At 49.7% G+C, this 19446-nt stretch overlaps 1 protein-coding gene across 1 annotated transcript in view; it reads left to right on the top strand.

The window, feature by feature from the left end:
- Slc2a1 (solute carrier family 2 member 1) overlaps positions 1-9760 on the top strand; it is a 28112-nt gene extending 18352 nt beyond the window's left edge. The window contains exons 3-10 of the mRNA XM_050161349.1: positions 4400-4560; positions 4712-4952; positions 5449-5611; positions 5704-5891; positions 6133-6237; positions 6650-6751; positions 8192-8395; positions 8694-9760. Coding sequence (XP_050017306.1) covers positions 4400-4560; positions 4712-4952; positions 5449-5611; positions 5704-5891; positions 6133-6237; positions 6650-6751; positions 8192-8395; positions 8694-8894 — 1365 coding nt within the window. The 3' untranslated portion in view covers positions 8895-9760. The remainder of the gene's footprint in view (positions 1-4399; positions 4561-4711; positions 4953-5448; positions 5612-5703; positions 5892-6132; positions 6238-6649; positions 6752-8191; positions 8396-8693) is intronic.
- Positions 9761-19446: the final 9686 nt, after the last annotated feature.

Below are 19446 nucleotides of genomic sequence, written 5' to 3'. Positions count from 1 at the left end.
GGACCTCAGCTACACACAGCCAATGTGCTTCCCATACAAGCCTGGGTACCTTCTACACGAACCAAGAACATCACTAGGACCTCAACTCTTCGTGACAGCCAGTTGCATGACTGTTCTTTCAACTGACCAGGACCCTCCCTATCTCAACATGAACCCATGAAGAAATGGTTTCATATTTCATTTTTATTTGTTTTTAATTATATATCTGTGTACCACATGCTCATGGGGGTTAGAAAAGAGCAGATCTCTTAGAACTGGCATTACAGATGGCTGTGAGCTGCCATTTGGGTGCTGGGAACAGAACCTGGGTCTTCTCTCCAACCCCCTGGCTTTACATGTTAAAGGGATTATATGGAAAGCCAGTGAGAGCCATATGTGACTTTGGGTCCTTCTGCATAGGCCTACTTAACCTAAGCTGTTGCCTGTGCCTGTTCCAGGACAGTTTGCTCCGAATGTTCCCAACACAGGGGAGGAGTGGAGAGCTGTGAAGGTGTGGCTTTGGGGTGAAAGACAGGAAGAGAACCCAGGCTAGAGCTAGGGCAGCTGTTGCACAACATTCAACAGACCTGGGATGCTGGGGTGGGGCAGTAGCAGCATCAGGGATAACTCCTGGGTTTGTGATTGGCAGAGGGGGCAGGAGCCTTCAGGACAGGCAGCTGCAGCTCCTCACCTCGGTGATAAGCCGGGGCGGGGTGGAGGAGGCTGCTCCATGGGATCCTGTGAGGGATGAAGTGAGCAGGCACTCTCTCCCTAGGGGACACCTTCTGTCCCCCAGGAGGATGCTGAGGGCAGTAGCTGGGTGGAAAAGGTGACCCTAGAATTATCCCCCCACCCCCATATGGAATTAGGATTCTCTGGGGCCACTCTTTCCTGAGCCAATGTCAGCTTGGAGCCCCATGTGGACCCTGCAAAAGGAGAGTCTCTAACATCAGAGGGCTGAAAAGCTTGTGACATAATACTCCTGATTCTGAGTGGAAGCCCTCGGACTCTGCTCGCCCTGGGGGTGGAGCCAGTGGTGCTGAAGTATAGGAAGCCAGCTGCCCACACTTCATGCTCAGCAGAGGGACTTAGCAGCGAGAGCTGGAAGAGCGTGAGCTTTGGCTCATGCTTGACAGTCCAGGCCAGGCAGCGACTTTACTGCATGTGGAAGAACTCAGAGCACCTCATCACTCAGAGCTGCCTCTCCCTGCCCTGTGAGGAGAGCTAAAGACCTGAGCTGTGGGAAGAGAAAAGAAGAGAAGCTCGGTGCCCATCCTTAAGTTCGTCTAGGCAGCTTAACTGACTTAGTCTCAGCACAAATCCACTGTCTGCACTCAGTTCAGATAAGCTTCATTAGCTGACTTCAAAAATTGTATTTTACTCAGTTGTGATGTCGAATGCATTTAATCCCAGTACTCAGGAGGCAGAAGCAGGCAGATCTCTGAGTTCAAGGACAGTCTAGTGTCTACATAGAGAATTCCAGGACAACCAGGGCTACATAGAAAGACCTTGCCTCAGAAACTTTTGTTTGTTTCTTTTAAATGTTTGTGAGTGTTTTGCCTGCAAGGACTTCAATAACTTTAAATTCTTCTTGCGGGTCTGCTTGGTCACCCTGAGTGACAAAGGGACAGAGACCCAGTTCCCAGTTGGGTCCTGCCGTTTATCTATACGGCTCCCTTATTCAGAACGGCCTGTTCTCGGCAGAGCCTGATAAACAGGGCCTTGCCATTCCTGCAGTTCTCTGGGATGTGGCATCCCTTGAAGAACATAAGTACTTTGTTTTGTTGGCTGCAGTCAGCCTGGTCTCTGCCCTTGCCCTGTAAGGTCAAGGGATCTAGGAAGAGAGCCTAAAGTCCCTTTGACTCAAGGTACCCCGACCACTGGCTCTGGCCCCTGACCACCAGGAGGACCAACTCCTGAGAGTCCAGAAATCTCTGGGCTAGATCTCAAAGGTAGGAGTAACAACAGCAGGGAGGCGAGGTAGGATGGAGGCTGGATTCACGGGGCGTGGCTCTTGATGTTAAATTGTGGCAGGGAAGTGTACTCAGACTTAGTCAATGGCTTTCACTGAACTGGGGTCAGGACAGTGTGCCTTGGGTACCAGAAGTTGGTGTCCTGAATTGCCCCTGGCACTGTAATGGAGGCAGTCATGTGCCATAAAGATCTTTCTATGACAGTCTGCAGGTGTTCAGAGTCTCCGTCCTGTAATACCAGAACAGCTGCAGAGTTGTTCAGCGGGAGGGCACTTGGCCTGAGTTTATATCCCCGCACCACAAAACAAAGTCATGTAGAAAATATTCCCGAGAGCTAGAAACACTGGCATCCTGGCATTGCTCTTCCGTCTGTAAGCGTACCCACTGTGCTACCAGTCGTAAAAGCTGAGCACAGAGCTGTGGCTATCTATAGCTCAGTGGGAGAGCCCTTGCCTCATATGCCCAGTCTTCCCTATAGCAGAAATAAAGTGTTTAGCACACACGGTCATATACAAAATGACGATAGGGGCTGGAGAGATGCCTCAGGGGTACAGAGAACCCAGGTTTAGTTCCCAGCACCCATACCAGGCGACTGACAATATCCTGTATCGCCAGCTCCCAGGAATCTTTGGACACCCTTTTCTAGCCCGCATAAGCACCTGTATTCGTGTATACATACCCACATATAGATTCACACATATAATTTAAAATAAAATTTTTAAAAAATTATAAAATGACAATAGAGGTAGCTTAATAGCTTTATCTAGTATTTTTTAATTATAGCTTTACAGTGAGTTCCTTCTACACATAGAACAGCCTGACCTGAAGCGGCCTGATCCCGCAGCAGCATCCTGGCAGATCTCATGTTTGCAATCTCTTAATTGCACCAAGAGCCCCTGAATGACCCACACCACTTAGGTTTATTCTAAATGCACTCTGATGTTCGCATAATGAAATCGCCTAATAACACATTTCTTAGACTGTGCCCCCACTAAGTGAGACGTGACTGCAGTTGAAGTCGGTGTCGGAGCTCAGAGCTGCTGGAACTTGCCCACGGTCAACCTGGAGCAAAGGGATAGGCCTGGGATCAGAACTTGATTGTGTTTCCATTCAGAACTAGGTTCTGACCCCTGCACTGTCTGGCTTCTCTTTATACAGCAGACAAGTATGTGCTTAGACGGCCTTTTTCCAGTCAGTCTGCCCTAACCCCTGGAGCCTGGCTCTGTCAGGTTCTGGACTTGACAAACATACAATGACAGCAGAGCCAGCCCAGGCCCAGTGGGCACCCGAGGGGCTGCTCCACACCCTTTTCCTTTGCCAACTGCAGCAATCCATCCCTTCCTCTCTGCCAGTATTAGAATCAGAAGGACTCAAAGGGGTGGCTACGGAGAGGGTATGTGCTGCTGTGTGCAGAAGCCTGCCGTGTGCACCTAGGGAGGGAGTAGCTTGTGTCAGTGCGGGATTGTGTAAGAGGTGCAAGTGATAAGGATGGAGGAGGGGTTGTGACTGGCCAAAACCGAGAGCCTCCTGAGTACAATATGATCCAGGCACGGTCGCTCACATCTATGATCCTAATATTCAAGAGGCTGAGGCAGGAGGGTTACTGTGAGCTCCTAAGACCCTGTTTCAAAGAGAGAGAAAGAAAGTGAGGTGAAATCAAAGTATAGTATGTGTCATGTCAGGGCAAGTACACAGAAAGTTGTTTCTCCGTATATACTTGGGCCTGCCCATGGCTACATGTGTGCTGGGTGGGTCTGGCTAAGTCTGGCACTGGGCGTTGTCAGTATGGCCTGACAGTGTGGTGTGTGAGATCCAGCGCCACCTGCCTATGGCCACATCCTTGGCACCAGGTTAGGCCCTCCCTGGTGTGGGGGCAGGGCTAATGAGCAGACTCATACCAGGACAGATGTCTCCAGTTCCTGGAACCACTTCCTTGCCCAGGGCCTTTCCCCGAATCTCTCAGCTGAGCACTTAGCAAAGGAAGGAGGCCATGGTTCCTTCAAGGTGGCATTTCCAGCCAGCCACAGGGGAGCTGGCCTAGGAGACAGAAAGTGACAGTGTGCCTTAGAGCGTGTCCTTTAGTCCTCCAGGCTCAAAATGCAGCGTCAGTGTGCACTTCCCACAGGCCCTCAGAATGGCAGAACCTGTCTGTCCAGCTGTGCTTCCTCTCCAACAGGGGGTTGGGAGAGGGCCCAGGGCCCACAGCTGTGACCTAGTGGCCTGCAGCGGACAGGGAGCCACTTGAGTCCTGTGCCCAAACTGGCTCTGTCATCCTTGCCATCTTCCCCAGCAAGTCTCAAACACCTTGGGATGGGAGAGCCCAGTCCTCTGCTCACCCAGGGAAACTGGTCCTACATGAAGGAAAGAAGCAGGTGAAGAACGCAGTGTCTTTGCGGAGTGGCCACTCTGTCTGGAGGGGCCGCCTACCCGGGATCTTCTCCCTGCAGGTTATTGAGGAGTTCTACAACCAGACATGGGTCCACCGCTATGGAGAATCCATCCTGCCCACCACTCTCACCACGCTCTGGTCCCTCTCGGTGGCCATCTTCTCCGTCGGTGGCATGATTGGCTCCTTCTCTGTGGGCCTCTTTGTTAATCGCTTTGGCAGGTAAGCAGGAAAGGCCCCAGCCCTGCCTTGGGGAGCCCATGGAGTTCTGGAGGGTGGGGTATGACAGAGGCAGAGGTACCCTGACTGGCCTCATCCCTGAGGAGCCTGGGGGTCCTGGGAGCTGGCTGACCCACTGTGACCTGCTCCGCAGGCGGAACTCCATGCTGATGATGAACCTGTTGGCCTTTGTGTCTGCCGTGCTCATGGGCTTCTCCAAACTGGGCAAGTCTTTTGAGATGCTGATCCTGGGCCGCTTTATCATTGGAGTGTACTGTGGCCTGACCACTGGCTTTGTGCCCATGTATGTGGGAGAGGTGTCACCTACAGCTCTCCGCGGAGCTCTAGGCACGCTGCACCAGCTGGGCATCGTCGTTGGCATCCTCATTGCCCAGGTAAGCCAGTTCTACCCACCCTGTACTGCCTCTGCCCACAGCTCTAGCCCTCGGGTCATAGTCCAGCAGAGAACTTCTCTCCCCAACCCTAGGACACCCTCACAGTAGGCAGGTTCCAGAGCACACATAACCCCTACCCACACCAGTCCAAGAGCAAGAGCCCTTGGTCTTCTCATCTCCCTTCATCGCAGGGGCCCCACTTCAGCGTGGGCCTGTAAGCCTCCATGCACACTGTACCTTCTCTCCCTGAGGTTCCCTGTTCTTTAATCCTCCTGTAGCTGAGTAACAATGCCCACAAGCTGTGCTAGACACGTTAATATGGGGCCTTGTCCCTTGTCCTTGTAATTTGAGCTGGTTTTACAGATGAGCAACAGGTTCGGCAAGGTCTTCCCGTCTCCTAGCAGCTGGTGGGCTGGGAAGGCCACTGGCTGAGTGGGATGGGTACTTGAGTAGGGGCAGGGCAAGGGCACTCACGGTCCCTGGTTTCTTTGTCCAGATTTTCGGCCTGGACTCCATTATGGGCAATGCAAACTTGTGGCCTCTGCTGCTGAGTATCATCTTCGTCCCAGCCCTGCTACAGTGTATCCTGTTGCCCTTCTGCCCTGAGAGCCCCCGCTTCCTGCTCATCAATCGAAACGAGGAGAACCGGGCCAAGAGTGGTACGGGCTGGGCCCTGCCCTCCTCCCTGCCCCCCTGAGCTCAGGCCTTTTTCCCACTCTGAGCCACCCCACCTTCCCTCCGGTCCCACCAGTGCTGAAGAAACTTCGCGGGACAGCGGATGTGACCCGAGACCTGCAGGAGATGAAAGAAGAGGGTCGGCAGATGATGAGGGAGAAGAAGGTCACCATCCTGGAGCTGTTCCGCTCGGCCGCCTACCGCCAGCCTCTCCTCATTGCTGTGGTACTGCAGCTGTCCCAGCAGCTGTCGGGTATCAATGCTGTGAGTATCCCACCTACCCCTTCCTGTAGCCCCGGCCAAGTCCAGGCTCAAGTGTGCACCGTGAGAGAATCCCAAACACAGCCATAAGCAAATTCTGCCAAAGTAGTAAACCTGTGGAACTAAAACCTGTGGCGGTATCCTCCTGCCTGAGAAGTGTTCATCCCCCTACCGCCCACTAGTGACTAGCGCAGAGGCAGAAGCCGTGGCGCGGCAGATCACCAACTGTCTCCCTTTCTGGCAGGTCTTCTATTACTCGACGAGCATCTTCGAGAAGGCGGGTGTGCAGCAGCCTGTGTATGCCACCATCGGCTCGGGGATCGTCAACACAGCCTTCACTGTGGTGTCGGTGAGTCTTTGCTTGCTTTTGGTCAGCAGCCAGGGTTCAGCTCAGGGCCTCGTGACAGAATGACAGCCTATACCAGGAGCCAGGCTTGTCAATAAACTTGTAAAGCTCATTGCTCACACTGTACAGCTGACACAGGCCTCCAGGGAGGTGAGAATACCTCCCAAGGTCACAGCCAGGATGCTCTTGCTGTCTGATCCCCAGGGCCACCTCTCGCCCTGTTACTGTTAGACTCAGAATTCTGCCCTAATTCCCTATGAGGCCTCTAAGCTTCAGCCTGGTGGGGAAAGGTGTTGTTTTCCCCACGAGTGTGTGCAGGTCCTTGTATCTGGCTACTGAGGTGAGCCTCTGCACGGGTAGGCTCCAAGAAGCACCAGACCAGGCAGAGGGAATATGACTCTTTCCTTGTCCACAGCTGTTCGTGGTAGAGCGAGCTGGACGGCGGACTCTGCACCTCATTGGCCTGGCTGGCATGGCTGGCTGTGCTGTGCTCATGACCATCGCGCTGGCCCTGCTGGTGAGTGGCCCTGCCCTGGAAGGACCAGGGCAAGGTAGGGTGGGGACCTGGATTTAGACAGATCCAGGCACCCATAGCTGTAGATTCTACCCTGATTTAGATCCCCAAATGCCCATGTTAAACCCAATCTAGGCTGCCCAATGTGGACACGCCTCTGGACCGGGGTCTGACCTTGTGCTTCTCAGGTCGTTGCCTCCCATCTTGAGCTTTCTCTTCCCTGATTGGGGAATTTCCTGACCCAGCATGGCTGGCTAGAGAGCCCAAGCTCTCATCTCCCTATGAAACTACCTTGCAGAGCCTTTACCTATAGCCTCAATTCATCTCCACAACAACCCTCAGCAATATAATGTCCCCTCTGTGGCACAGAGGTACCCAAACACACCCGTCTCCATTCTCCAGTTAGATGTAGCCTGAGCATCCCTTTCCTGAAGTGCTCAGACCAGATATGCCTGGGTTTCAGATATGTGAATATCTATCTACATATGCACAACAGGTTACTTTCAGACTAGAACTGAGGCCTAAACATAAAATTCATTTATGTTTCATATGTACCATCCATATGCTGATGGTAAATTTGAATGGCTCATTTTTGGTTTTTTTTTTTTTTTTTTTTTTTTTTTTTATTGTGACTGACATGGTCAGGTGTGGAATTTTCCACTTCTGGTATTATGTTACCAGCATTCAAAAAGCTTCAGATTTGGAAGCATTTTGCACTCCTGGTTTTTCAGATTGGAGATGTTCAGCCGTTTTACTCAAACTAAGGCCCCATGTTGGATAAGGAATGAAGCTAAGAATTGACCTTAGGTCGGCAGGTCCCTAGCTTGTCGCTAATCACTATGACAACCTGTACCATGCAGGCATGCATACACACACACATACACATACACTCCTTTGTCCAACCCAAGTGAGGAAAAGTTCAAGGCATGGTCCAAGAGCGCTAAAGGATAGGCACAAAGTAGACCCTTGAGACTGAGACCTGGCATAGGCTACCGGGTGTCTCAGTTGCTTTCTCATTGCTGTAATGAGACACCATGCAAGGAAACCTAAAGAAGAAGGCATTGCATTTGGGGGCTCATGAATTTAGAAGGCTAGAGTCCATGACCATCATGGCAGAAAACATGTTAGCAGGTAGGCAGGCATGGTACTACAGCAGTTATTGAGAGCTTGCTTACATCCTTACCCTTCAAACATGAAGCAGAGAGAATAGCTTCAGTTTCGAAACCTGAAAGCCCACTCCCAGTGACACACCTCCTCCAACAAGACCACGCCATATCCTTCCCAAACAGTTCCACCAACTGGAGACCATTCTCATTCAGACCACTACATTGGGTTGTGCAACAATCTGGGGGACCTTTCAGCCCAGACTGGAGATTTCTGCAGCTTCTCTTCTAAGAAGTCTTCATATCCTGGTCTAACCTCTCACCCCATCTCTCTCCACAGGAACGGCTGCCCTGGATGTCCTATCTGAGCATCGTGGCCATCTTCGGCTTTGTGGCCTTCTTTGAAGTAGGCCCTGGTCCCATCCCGTGGTTCATTGTGGCTGAGCTGTTTAGCCAGGGGCCCCGTCCTGCTGCTATTGCTGTGGCTGGCTTCTCTAACTGGACCTCAAATTTCATCGTGGGCATGTGCTTCCAGTATGTGGAGGTGAGAACATCATCTTTGTCTACCTTCAACTGCATGCTGTCTGAAGTACTCACCCTTGTTATTCGAGAGTCATGCTGGCAAGCGGTCGGGAGCCCACGTCACCTGGCCAAACCCTGCCCAGACCAGGCCCTTCCCTTAGTTTTCGTGCCATTTCTGGAGTCTCTCAGGTGTGAGCAGGCTCATTTAGTTTTGATAGCACCCCTGGGGGGCTAATAGCAACTCCCTTCTCCAGATCAAAGGCTCAGAGGTAGAACGTCCTTTAGCTAGGACAGAGGGTGATGGCGTGTCTGTTTTCCAGCAACTCTGTGGCCCCTATGTCTTCATCATCTTCACGGTGCTCCTGGTGCTGTTCTTCATCTTCACCTACTTCAAAGTTCCTGAGACCAAAGGCCGGACCTTCGATGAGATCGCTTCCGGCTTCCGGCAGGGGGGCGCAAGCCAAAGCGACAAGACACCTGAAGAGCTGTTCCACCCTCTGGGGGCTGACTCCCAAGTGTGAGGAGCCCCACACCCAGCCCGGCCTGCTCCCAGCAGCCCCACGGATCTCTCTGGAGCACAGGCAGCTAGATGAGACCTCTTCCAAACTGACAGATCTCAGGCGAGCCGGGCTTGAGCGTCTTTCATCAGCCAGCAATGATGTCCAGAAGAATATTCAGGATGGCTGCAGAATTTTAATGAAAGCAAGACTGTTGCTCAAATCTGTTCAGATAAGCAACAGGTTTTATAATTTTTTTTATTACTGATTTTTGTTACTTTTTTTTTATCAGCCACTCTCCTATCTTCACACCCTTGTCTTCACCTTGAATGGCTCAGTGCCTGAGGGTGGGGACCAAGCCCTGTCCAGACACAATGCCTTCTTCGCCAAGCTAATCTGTAGGGCTGGACCTATGACCAAGGACACACTAATCGAACTATGAACTATGAGGCTTTACCCCAGGAGGTGGTAGCTGCCACCCCCTTCCGCAGGCCCGGATCTCCCCATTATAGGGGTCGGGCTCCATTTTAGGATTCGCCCATTCCTAACTCTTCCTTCCCAACCACTCAATTAATCTTTCCTTGCCTGAGACCAGTTGGAAGCACTGGAGTGCAGGGAGGAGAGGGGAAGGGCTAGCCAGGTTCTAGTCTCTTGTGCACTGAGGGCCAGACATCACCACGAGGAGGGCCTCGGAGGCTGAGAACTCACTGCTGAAGACATGGACACTCCTGCCCTGCTGTGTATAGATGGAAGATATTTATATATTTTTTGGTTGTCAATATTAAATACAGACACTAAGTTATAGTCTATCTGGACAAACCCACTTGTAAATACACCACCATACTCCTGTAACTTTACCTAAGCAGATATAAATGGCTGGTTTTTAGAAATGTGGTTTCAGAATGCTTGTGGGTTGGGACCAGGCAGGTTTGGATGAAAGTGAGAGAGAAGCAAAGCATGGTTGTAACCGTGCGGTGGCTTTGGACTTCTTGGCTCAGGATCCTGTCAGTTCTAAACACCTGTTCATCGGCCTTTGATTGCTTAAAAATCTGTGTGACCTCTTACCCAGAGGAAAACCCAAGTTCTCTGTCCTGGCAGTCAGCATTTTCAGACTGAGAACTGCCAGCCCTGATACTCAGGCTTGAGAATCATCCCGAAGTGAAGATAGGTGTCCTCTGGCAGGCTTCCAGAACTTTCAAATGGATGCAATCTCACAGCCCACACTTTAACAAGCCGATTTTACTTCCCTGTAGCCTGTTCCTTTCCCCAAAACAAAATAAGCTATTTATACTGCCCTAGTGAGTTGTTATGGTGCTTTGTATCCAAGGCAGCTTTCTTATTTACAGAAACCAGAGGCCACCTGAGGGGGTGTCCAGGGCGGCACTGAACAGGCAGGTCCTTCCCAGAGACCCGCCCCCACTTGAATCCAGAGGCCCTTGAAGGGACTTTCCTGTGGCAGTGTAACCTCCCACCTGAATGGTTTTATCTGGCTTTTCAGCATCATCCAATCCACTGCTGGCTAGGCACTCAGGAAATAAGAGTATCCTGTCTCTAAAGGTTAGAAAACCTAGAGGGAATTTTCCTTCCTGACTGCAGACAGCAATAGAATCTCGGCCTGAATGACAAGGGGGTTGAGGAGAGGAAACTGTGGAGAAAATGTAACGTCTTTCTCCAGCCCCTTCCCAATTGAGGAACAAAGCTGAGAAGGGCCGAGCCTGAGCTGCTGAGGTCAGGTGAGGAAGAATAACCGGTTAGCAAGCCTTTTGCCAACTGCAAGGCCCAGGAACCCACCTCTGCCAAGACAGAGTAGGGACGTGTGGGGAGAGCTTCATCAGAGGTCAGGCGTGGCAAGGTGGGTGGCCTAAGGCCCGAAGACCTCCAGGTTCGGGGGAAAACGGACATCACCCGGTTCAGGGTCCAGGGCTGAAAAAAAAACACTCAGCAGACTTCCCCACCCTGTAGTCTACCCTGTCGCAGACCGCTGCGACGCGCAGGCGCAGAGAAGTGGCTGGGGTGACTCCATCCTCCCGGTCACGCAGCAAGGGCGCAGTCAGCTCACGGTGGGCAGGGGAGGCGGAGTTAGGTGACGTATTCACCAATCAGCAGAGGAGGCGGGCTCCGAGCCAGGGAGGAACACACCTGTCTCGCATCAAGTGAAGCCTTCGGTTTCTGATAGGAAGCCGACAGGATTGCTCCCTGGAGCCTTTCTCTTCTCACCAGCGCCTAGACAATTTCGCACTTTATCTGCAATCCTGCCTCAGTCTCCCTGGAAACCGAACTCGGCGGCAGCCTATATTTTCCTTATTAAAGTGCTGTCGGTCCACTGCAGAGGTCGACGGTCCTTCCGCCAGCCAGCGCAAGGAGGGCCAAAGCTAAACCATTCCTAGACCTCAGTTTCCCACAGAGATCCTGGTCGGTCAAGACTTCAGATGAGAGCACAAGAACTTAGTCTCGGCTTCCCAAACCGAATTTCTCTAACGCAGTTTTAAGCCGGAGAGCAGATTCAGAAATTCATTAATAGGGATAGAATGCCTATTGTCTTTCGACAAAAGTGCATATTCATGGCCCCTCCTCCTATTCTGATTGTCTCTCCGGGCCCCAGGCAATCCAACTGCTGGCAGTACCCGCCCGCTTCTCCTCTCCCCAATCAGGCAACAGTCCCCTCACTCCTCTCTCCTTTTGGTCTCTGTTCTCATGGTAGTGATGCTTCTAAAATTTAGTTGTGTCTTTTTATAAACTTTTCCTGGGCCCCTCCCTTTCCCTCAGTATAATGCCCATCTTTCTTTTTATTGCATTATTACACATAATGGGTTGCAGTATGGCATTTTATGCATGTAATACATTTGATAATATTCACCTTCATTACACTGTTATCTATATATCTCTCTTGCCGAGCTCTTGCCTCTACCCAACTAGACCCTAATTTCATTTTTTTTAATTTTAAGAATTTTATTGAATTATTGGCAGCAGTGGTGATGGGAACGCACGCGTGCGTGCCTGTGTGCGTGCGTGCCTGTGTGTGTGCGTGCCTCTGCGTGCGTGCCTCTGCGTGCGTGCGTGCGTGCGTGTGTGTGTGTGAACTCCGGCTTGAGTGACAAGCACTTCTTCCTGTGGAACCATCCTGCTGGTCTTTCCTCCTGCTCCCCGTCCCTTTCTCCTTCTCCCTACCCGTGACTTTTCACTAGGGTTGCTTGCAGGAGCATCCGTGAGAGAGAGCTTGTTTGCGGGAGCACGGGCACCTTGCCAGTGACTACGCCTTAAAGAAAATACCAATCCATCCCTCATCAACCCCATTAAATGCCTCTAAGTCCTCAGAGATGGGTGGAGTCCCTCCTCCCTCCCTGAGGACGTTAATGGCCCAGTCTTGTGCAGGTCATCAATCACAGCTGCTGTGAGTTCCAGAGCCACAGTCAGTATCCCGCCCAGAAGTCAGACTCCCAGAACTCTCCACATCTTTCTGTTCCCTTGTCTTTTCTACCCTCTCTTCCTCGGTGACGCTGAGCTTTGGATGGAGCAATATGGATGTCCCACTTATGGCGGGACAACTTTAAGCAGTGTTTACTTTGCAGTGACTTCTGCCTGCTGCATGACGCTTCCCTGACAGAAACTAGCGGCGGCACTAATCTATGGGATAAATTAATTATCAGAAGGCAAATTGATATCAGAGGGCCATGCCATATCTATTTAACAAAACAGCTGTAGCTTCCCACGAGAGCCTGTGACATTTCCAGTTACGGGCTTTGAAAGGGGTTCCAGAACCAGACATAAGTTCTCTTCCTGTAGAACAGGCCTCAGTTTCAATCAGAAAGTAGTTGCTTAGCCCCATATCAGAGTTGATTCAGTTGTAGCAGTGGGCACATCTTATTTCCGTCATTCTTAGCGTGAAAATTCAAGGTTCTTCGTGATGGTCTTTTCACCAATACCCCCCACGCCCCTATCCTCCAGAGACCAAGCCTTTGGCTACCACACCCCCTTTCCCCTCTCCGTCTCTGGGGTACATTTCACACAGATTCCCTCCCCACTACTGATTCCCACTCCCCAGGCCGCCATTCTCTGGAGGAAACCCCAGGCCTGGCCGAGCCTCTCATTGGCACAGTGCTGCCTACTGGTGACTGGTGGGTCAACATTTAAGCCAGGGCTGATTTTAACTTCTGCCTCTCTTGTTTAGAGAGTAAATTGGATCACCTTGTTCCACCCACTCCAAGTGATTTCAAGAAAGCCACGTCTACCATATTATCATACGGCTTAATACCCCACGCTGTGGCATGATACAGTCCAAACTTTCTAACCAAATTCTGATTCTTAGAGCCCACACAGTGTGCTCGAGGCCCTATGGTCCAGCCAGGCTGACAACTCAGTGTTCCCTAGAAAGCTCCTCCCAGTAACTGTTTTAATCTAACACGTACGTATTCACGATCCTTTTTTCTCCTGGTCTGCTTTTGTTCTGTTGTTATGGGAACTTTTCCTGGGGAGACATGAACAAACATTTATGCTCCCCAGATAGGGAACCAATGAAAGAACAAGGGTGCCCCTCAGGCCTAGCTTTGAGAACCAGTGAATTTAATAGCCTTACTTCCAGGGACATAGGTGTCCCCCTAAACAGCCACACCACTGAGGAGTCTCCCCACAGCATGGGTTATGAGCTACCCACAGCTTCACAAATGGAGTCCCTACTTCATTTATTAACCTTTCACATTCTAGAAACTCCAGAGTCTTCTCAAGACTGTGTAGCTGGGGCAGAGTTTGGGGGAGGGTTCAAGAAAGAGTGGCTGGAACCTCAGGCGAGGGTCTGAAGACTCGTCCCACCTGTCCTTCTAACAGTTCCAAACCCCAGGGCTGATTGCACCGCGTCATCCGAGCAGCTCCGAATGCGCCAGGTGCTGTGATACATGCCTGTAGCCCCGCTGGTAATGGCTGCTCTCTTCAGAAAACAGCAGTCCACATCTGCCTGTATAACGTGGCGTGGTCAGAGGAGACCAAATTAACTGTCGCTCTCTCTGAGGCAGCTCTTACGTAATCAAACACACACTCCGTCACGCATTCTCCCTTGGCTGCACTGCCTTAGAAACGAGTCCGAAGCAGCTAACTCTAGACCGTCTGCCACTTAGCTGAGTCATTGTGGACAAGGCTCCTCACTCCTCTGATTTCCAGCGTCCTCTTCTGTCGTTATATTAAAATGGAATAAGCTTGCTGATGGCAGTGAGTATGCTGGCAGAGGTGGCTCACGCCTTTAATCCCAGCGCTTGAGAGGCAGAGACAGGCGGATCTCGGTGAGTTCCAGGCCAGCCTGGTCTCCAAAGTGAGTTCCAGCCTTGGAACACAGAGAAACCATGTGTCAAAAAAAACAAAACGGTGGGCTAAGTGTAAGGCAGGGGTCATCTGGAGTCATACTCTCCTCACCCATTTCATTTTCCAGAAAGCAATACTTCTCCCACATGTATAAAATGTGTTTTCATCAAATTTTTTTAATTCATACTTTTAAAATACTTATTTATTTATTATGTATACAATATTCTTTCTGTGTATATGCCTGAAGGCCAGAAGAGGGCACCAGACCTCATTACAGATGGTTGTGAGTCACCATGTGGTTGCTGGGAATTGAACTCAGGACCTTTGGAAGAGCAGGCAGTGCTCTTAACCGCTGAGCCATCTCTCCAGCCCCTGTTTCCATCAATTTTGCTAGCCCCTGCCTTCTCTCCCACCCCATTTTCTTCCCATGTTCATGTACACTCACTGATTTCTCTCCTTTTATTTTTTTGTTTTTGTTTTGGGTTTTTGTTTTGTTTTTGGAGACAGGGACTCACTATGGGAACTTGGCCTGGAATTCACTATCTAGACCAGGCTGGCCTTAAATTTACAGAGATCAGCCCGCCTCTCTAGTACTGGGATTAAAGACATATACCGCTATGCCCAGCTCATTGTGTTTTTAAATTTAAACTAGTCAGGCATGGTGGCCTTTACATCTAACACTCAGGAGGTAGAGGCAGGATCATCTCTGTGAGTTCAAGGCCAGCTTGTCTACCTAATGAGTTCCAGGACAGCCAAGGCTACACAGAGAAACCCTGTCTCAAAAATAATCAATCTGGGCAGTGGTGGCGCTCCTCTTTAATCTAGCCCTCAGGAGGCAGAGGCAGGCAAACCTCTGTGAATTTGAGGCCAGCCTGGTCTACAAAAGCTAGTTTCCAGGACAGGCTCCAAAACTACAGAGAAACCCTGTCTAAATAAATAAATAAATAAAAATTTTAAAATATTTATTTATTAATTATGTATACAATATTCTGTCTGCATGTATTCCTGCAGGCCAGAAGAGGGCACCAGACCTCATTACAGATGGTTGTGAGCCACCATGTGGTTGCTGGGAATTGAACTCAAGACTTTTGGAAGAGCAGGCAATGCTCTTAACCGCTGAGCCATCTCTCCAGCCCCCAGTAAATAAATTTAAACTATTTAAAATCTTGTGTATATGAGCATCTTGCCTGCATGTATGTCTATGCAATATGTGTGTGCCTGGTGCCTGTGGAGGCCAGAGAGGGCATTGAATCCCCTGTTTCAGACAGTTGTGAGCTGTTACGTGTGTGCTCGGAATCTAAGTGTGGAAGAGCAGGCAGAGTTCTTAACTGCTGAGCCATCTCTTTAGCATGAACCCCCAGTTCTCTTTTTTTTTAACCTATTCCATTTAGTGCTACCTGTATGCGCACGGATGTGGGGTCTTGTGCTAAAACATGGATAGCCGTTTCAGGGGCTGCATCCCTCCCTGAAGAAAATCAACCCTCCCTCCTACAGCAGCCACTCATTGCCAAAGTTCTGCAGAGAGAGGCGGAGCTTCGTGAGCTCCTCACTCTCTGTGCTGAGATTTCAGATGTTGTACAGGTCTTGTGCAAGCACTCACTGCTGCCTGCGCTCATGTGCGTGAGAGTCCTGTCACCTCAGAAAACAACCTCTGACTGAAGATGCCCACAACTTCTGGCTCTTATTATCCAATTCTTCATCAATGACTTCTTGAGCCTTAGCGAAAGGAGTGTGATACAGATTTCTCATTTAGAACTACATATTCTACAGTCTCTTTATATAGGTTGACCAGTTGTGGGCCTCTATTAATCTCCATCTGCTGCAAAAAGAGGCTTTTCTGATGAGGGCTGAGAGGTACACTAATCTCTGAACATAAAGATAAGGATTTAGGGAATAATTTGTTAATATGTCCAGTTAGCAGAATCACAGCAACAGGCTCTCCCCTGGGGCCTGTGACTTAGCCAGACGTGGGTTTTGGCTCAGCTAACAGTATCAAGTCTCAAACATAAGTTCTGTCTTGTAAAGTGGGCTTTGAATCAAATCAGAGAGTTGTTGGTTACTCCCATAATATCCATGCTACTGTTGCACCAGAAGGGAGATATTGCCATGCCAACTGTGATTGTAGCTCACAGGGTTCATAGCTGGGTAAGATGATTGTATACTTGGTTTACGTAAATTTAAATTTCTAGGACTCTCCTCCTCCTCTTCTATTTTTTTTTTTTTTGAATGTGGGATGTCCTTCTGTATATGTGTTGATTTTATTGGTTAATGAATAAAGTTATTTTGGCCTAAGGCAGGTCAGAATATAACCAGACTGGAAGAGATATAGAGAGAGAGAGTAAAAGAGACCCCATGTAGCTGCCGAAGGAGACAGACCAGAATGTTATTGGTAAGCCATGGCCTTGTGGCAATACGCAGATGAATAGAAATGGATTAATTTAAGATATAAGAGCTAGCTAGAAATAAGCCTAAGTTATTAGCCAAGCAGTGTTGTAATTAACAAAGTTTCTATGTGATTATTCGGGTCTGGACGGCCAGGAAACAAACAAGCAGTCTCAGTTTACATTTTTTCTTCTTTTTGAGACACATCTTATGTAGTCCAAGCTGATCTCAAGCTAATTGTGCAGTCACGGACGACCTTGAAGTTGTGATCCTCCTATCCCTGCCTCCCAAGAATATGGATCGCAGACCTGCATCACCACACCTGCTGCACAGTGTGCTGGGAACCGAACCCAGGGCCTTGTGCACGCAAGGAAAGCTGTCTGCCAACTGAGCTATGAGCTACAATCCCACCCTATTTCTTTATTCCTATGGTCATCTCCAGCTCTGGTGGCATCCTATAAAACAACCCTCCATAGGTACCAGATGCCAGCAGCTTCCTGTCATGGAAACCAGAATTCTAGTTTCACTCTGTTCGTTTACCAGGTGCCTCCCAGATGCCCGAATACAGCAGGAAGAAGGAAAAAAAGGTTGATATTCCTGGGGCTACAACACATTGATTGAAATAAACAAAGCTACTAAAGCCCCTGACAGTCCCAAAGTTTCTGCTGCATCAACAGTTTTACTGTTGTTGTTGTTTTGAGACAGTGACTGGTCTGGAACTCACAGTGACCTGCATCTGCCACCTGAGTGCTGAGATTAATGCCAGATGATCAGCTTCTCTTCTAACTCTGCTATGAATCTATCCTTACTGGGCAGGTTACCTGAGGACCAACCACCACCTCTCAAATCCCCAGTGTCCTCAATAGAGCCTGTCCTTCCTCTCTTGTCTCCCCATCCCTGATCTTCATGGGGATCTAAGCTGGTGATGATCAAGGGTCCCTAAGGGCTCATAAGAGTCAGCCCATCAGATTACTCTCCTATTGCCTCACAGCCTATACCCAATGTCTCAAATAAGGATGAGTAGTTAGACGGCTGAGTCTCTCCCCTTCCACAGCACTCAGACTGCTCCTACCTGCTCTCGTGTCCCACGCTCATAGGCCAGGATGTGGGAGGCTCTCATTTCTCAGTTAAAAAGTCCTTCCAATTCAAAGCAGTTCCGAAACTCCATGACCCCTGCTTATCAGTTTCCTGTACTGCGCCTTGATGGGCCCTGTCTGCATGATGACTCCTGGGTGCACTCCCTCAGCGTTAAAGGTTTCACTGGAGGGGATCATTGACTACTCAGTCTTCCCTTCCTCCAGTGCAATTGCTTCTCCCAAACTCATCTTTGGGTCTGTCATGTCCTCTTGGTGTCCCATGTATGATGCTAACTTTCCCTGGAGAGATGTGCACAGCCGTATCTCCAGCCCATGAAGGGTGCCTATGACAGACAACGACAGTCCCATGGAGTCTAACTTAGTGAGGAAATGAGTTAAAGTGGAGTTCCTCACAGGAGCATGGGTGGTGGGTTATGGCTTACAGGAGCATGGGTAGGGCTACTACAGGAGAAGAGGTGAGAGCTACTAATGGGAGAGTAGGTGAGGCGTTACTTTTAGGGTAGTTATTGGTAGTCACACCACCAAAGAGGTGTGTCACTGGGTGCGGGCTTTGAGGTTTCAAAAGATGGGCATCCCACTTTGCGCTCTCTCTGGCTCCTGCCTAAGGTTCAAGATGTACGCTCTCCACTGCTAGGTACCTGCTTCCATATCTTTGATCTGCCATTGTAAACGCTAACCCTTCGGAACTGGAAACCCAACTTAATGCTTTCTTTTAGAGGTTGCCTTGCTGGTGGCGGGCAATCACAGCAGCAGACGGGACACTACACCCTGGCTAAAGTGCTACTCTAGTGTCGCTCAGTTACTCCCAACCAGGGAGGTTGGCACTGATGTGCCTCTTTCATTCAGAGCATTAATCCTTTGCGTTCTCTCTCTCTTTCTCCCTCTCACAACTCATTAGTCAACTTATTAAAATAGATGATTTGGTGGATGTCTGCAATAGTGACGTCAGCCTCCACTCCTGGCTCAGCATTGCTAGAAGCGATCTGTGACTACCCCAGAAGGACTGCGCAGGTCAGTGAGCCACGTGTGGGCTCTCCTTTGGAAACACCTGCTGTCGAACCCTTGAAGGTATTTCTTGTAGTGATTATCAGTGTTTGGGGACTTTTAAACTTGTTCTTTTTCTCTTAGATTTTTTTTCTTTTGCATCTCTAATCCAGTCAGCACAGACCTCCTCCAGAGACCTCAGGGTGGGGCTGGTGATAGTGGCTCAAATTCATTGTATGGACACCTCCTTTTGGTTTCTTTAAAAGCTAAGTTTGCGGTATGGCCTCCTGACCAACCTGTTCCTGCTGCAAACACAATGAGTCAGAACAAGAGGGAACAGAGTTCCGCAGTATCCACATACTCTTTTCCTTAACTAGCATGTTACCTAGAACACCAGGAAATCAAAAGCAATGCTGCTTTTGATAGAGGGCAGAGATTAATGTCACCATCAAAGACTTGAAAAATGCAAGGGTGCCGATTCCCCCTACACCTGCATTCAGTGTTCCTATCTGGTCTGTATAGAACACACGTGCATTGTGGAGACTTAAGGTAGATTGTGACACACTTAACCAAATGGTAACACCGAAGGTATCTTTTATTATAGATATGGTTTCACTGTTTGAGAAACTTACACATCTCCTCCTACTTAGTATGTATCCTTTACTCTGGAAAATGCCTTTTCTCTATCCACCAATGCAGCTCCCATTTAACCAGAAAGGCCAGCAACACATTTTCACCACCCAGTCTCAGGAGTCTATGGGCTCTTGAGTCCTATATCTTATTTTGGTTTTCTGGGATCTTCCTTACCTTTTTCTCACACTGGT

This window comes from Alexandromys fortis, unplaced genomic scaffold, assembly GCF_014885135.2.
Source record: "Alexandromys fortis isolate MF-2015 unplaced genomic scaffold, M_Fortis_MF-2015_v1.1 scaffold_122, whole genome shotgun sequence".
NCBI classification, from domain to species: Eukaryota; Metazoa; Chordata; class Mammalia; order Rodentia; family Cricetidae; genus Alexandromys; species Alexandromys fortis.
This window is presented reverse-complemented; position numbering and strand designations above follow the sequence as displayed.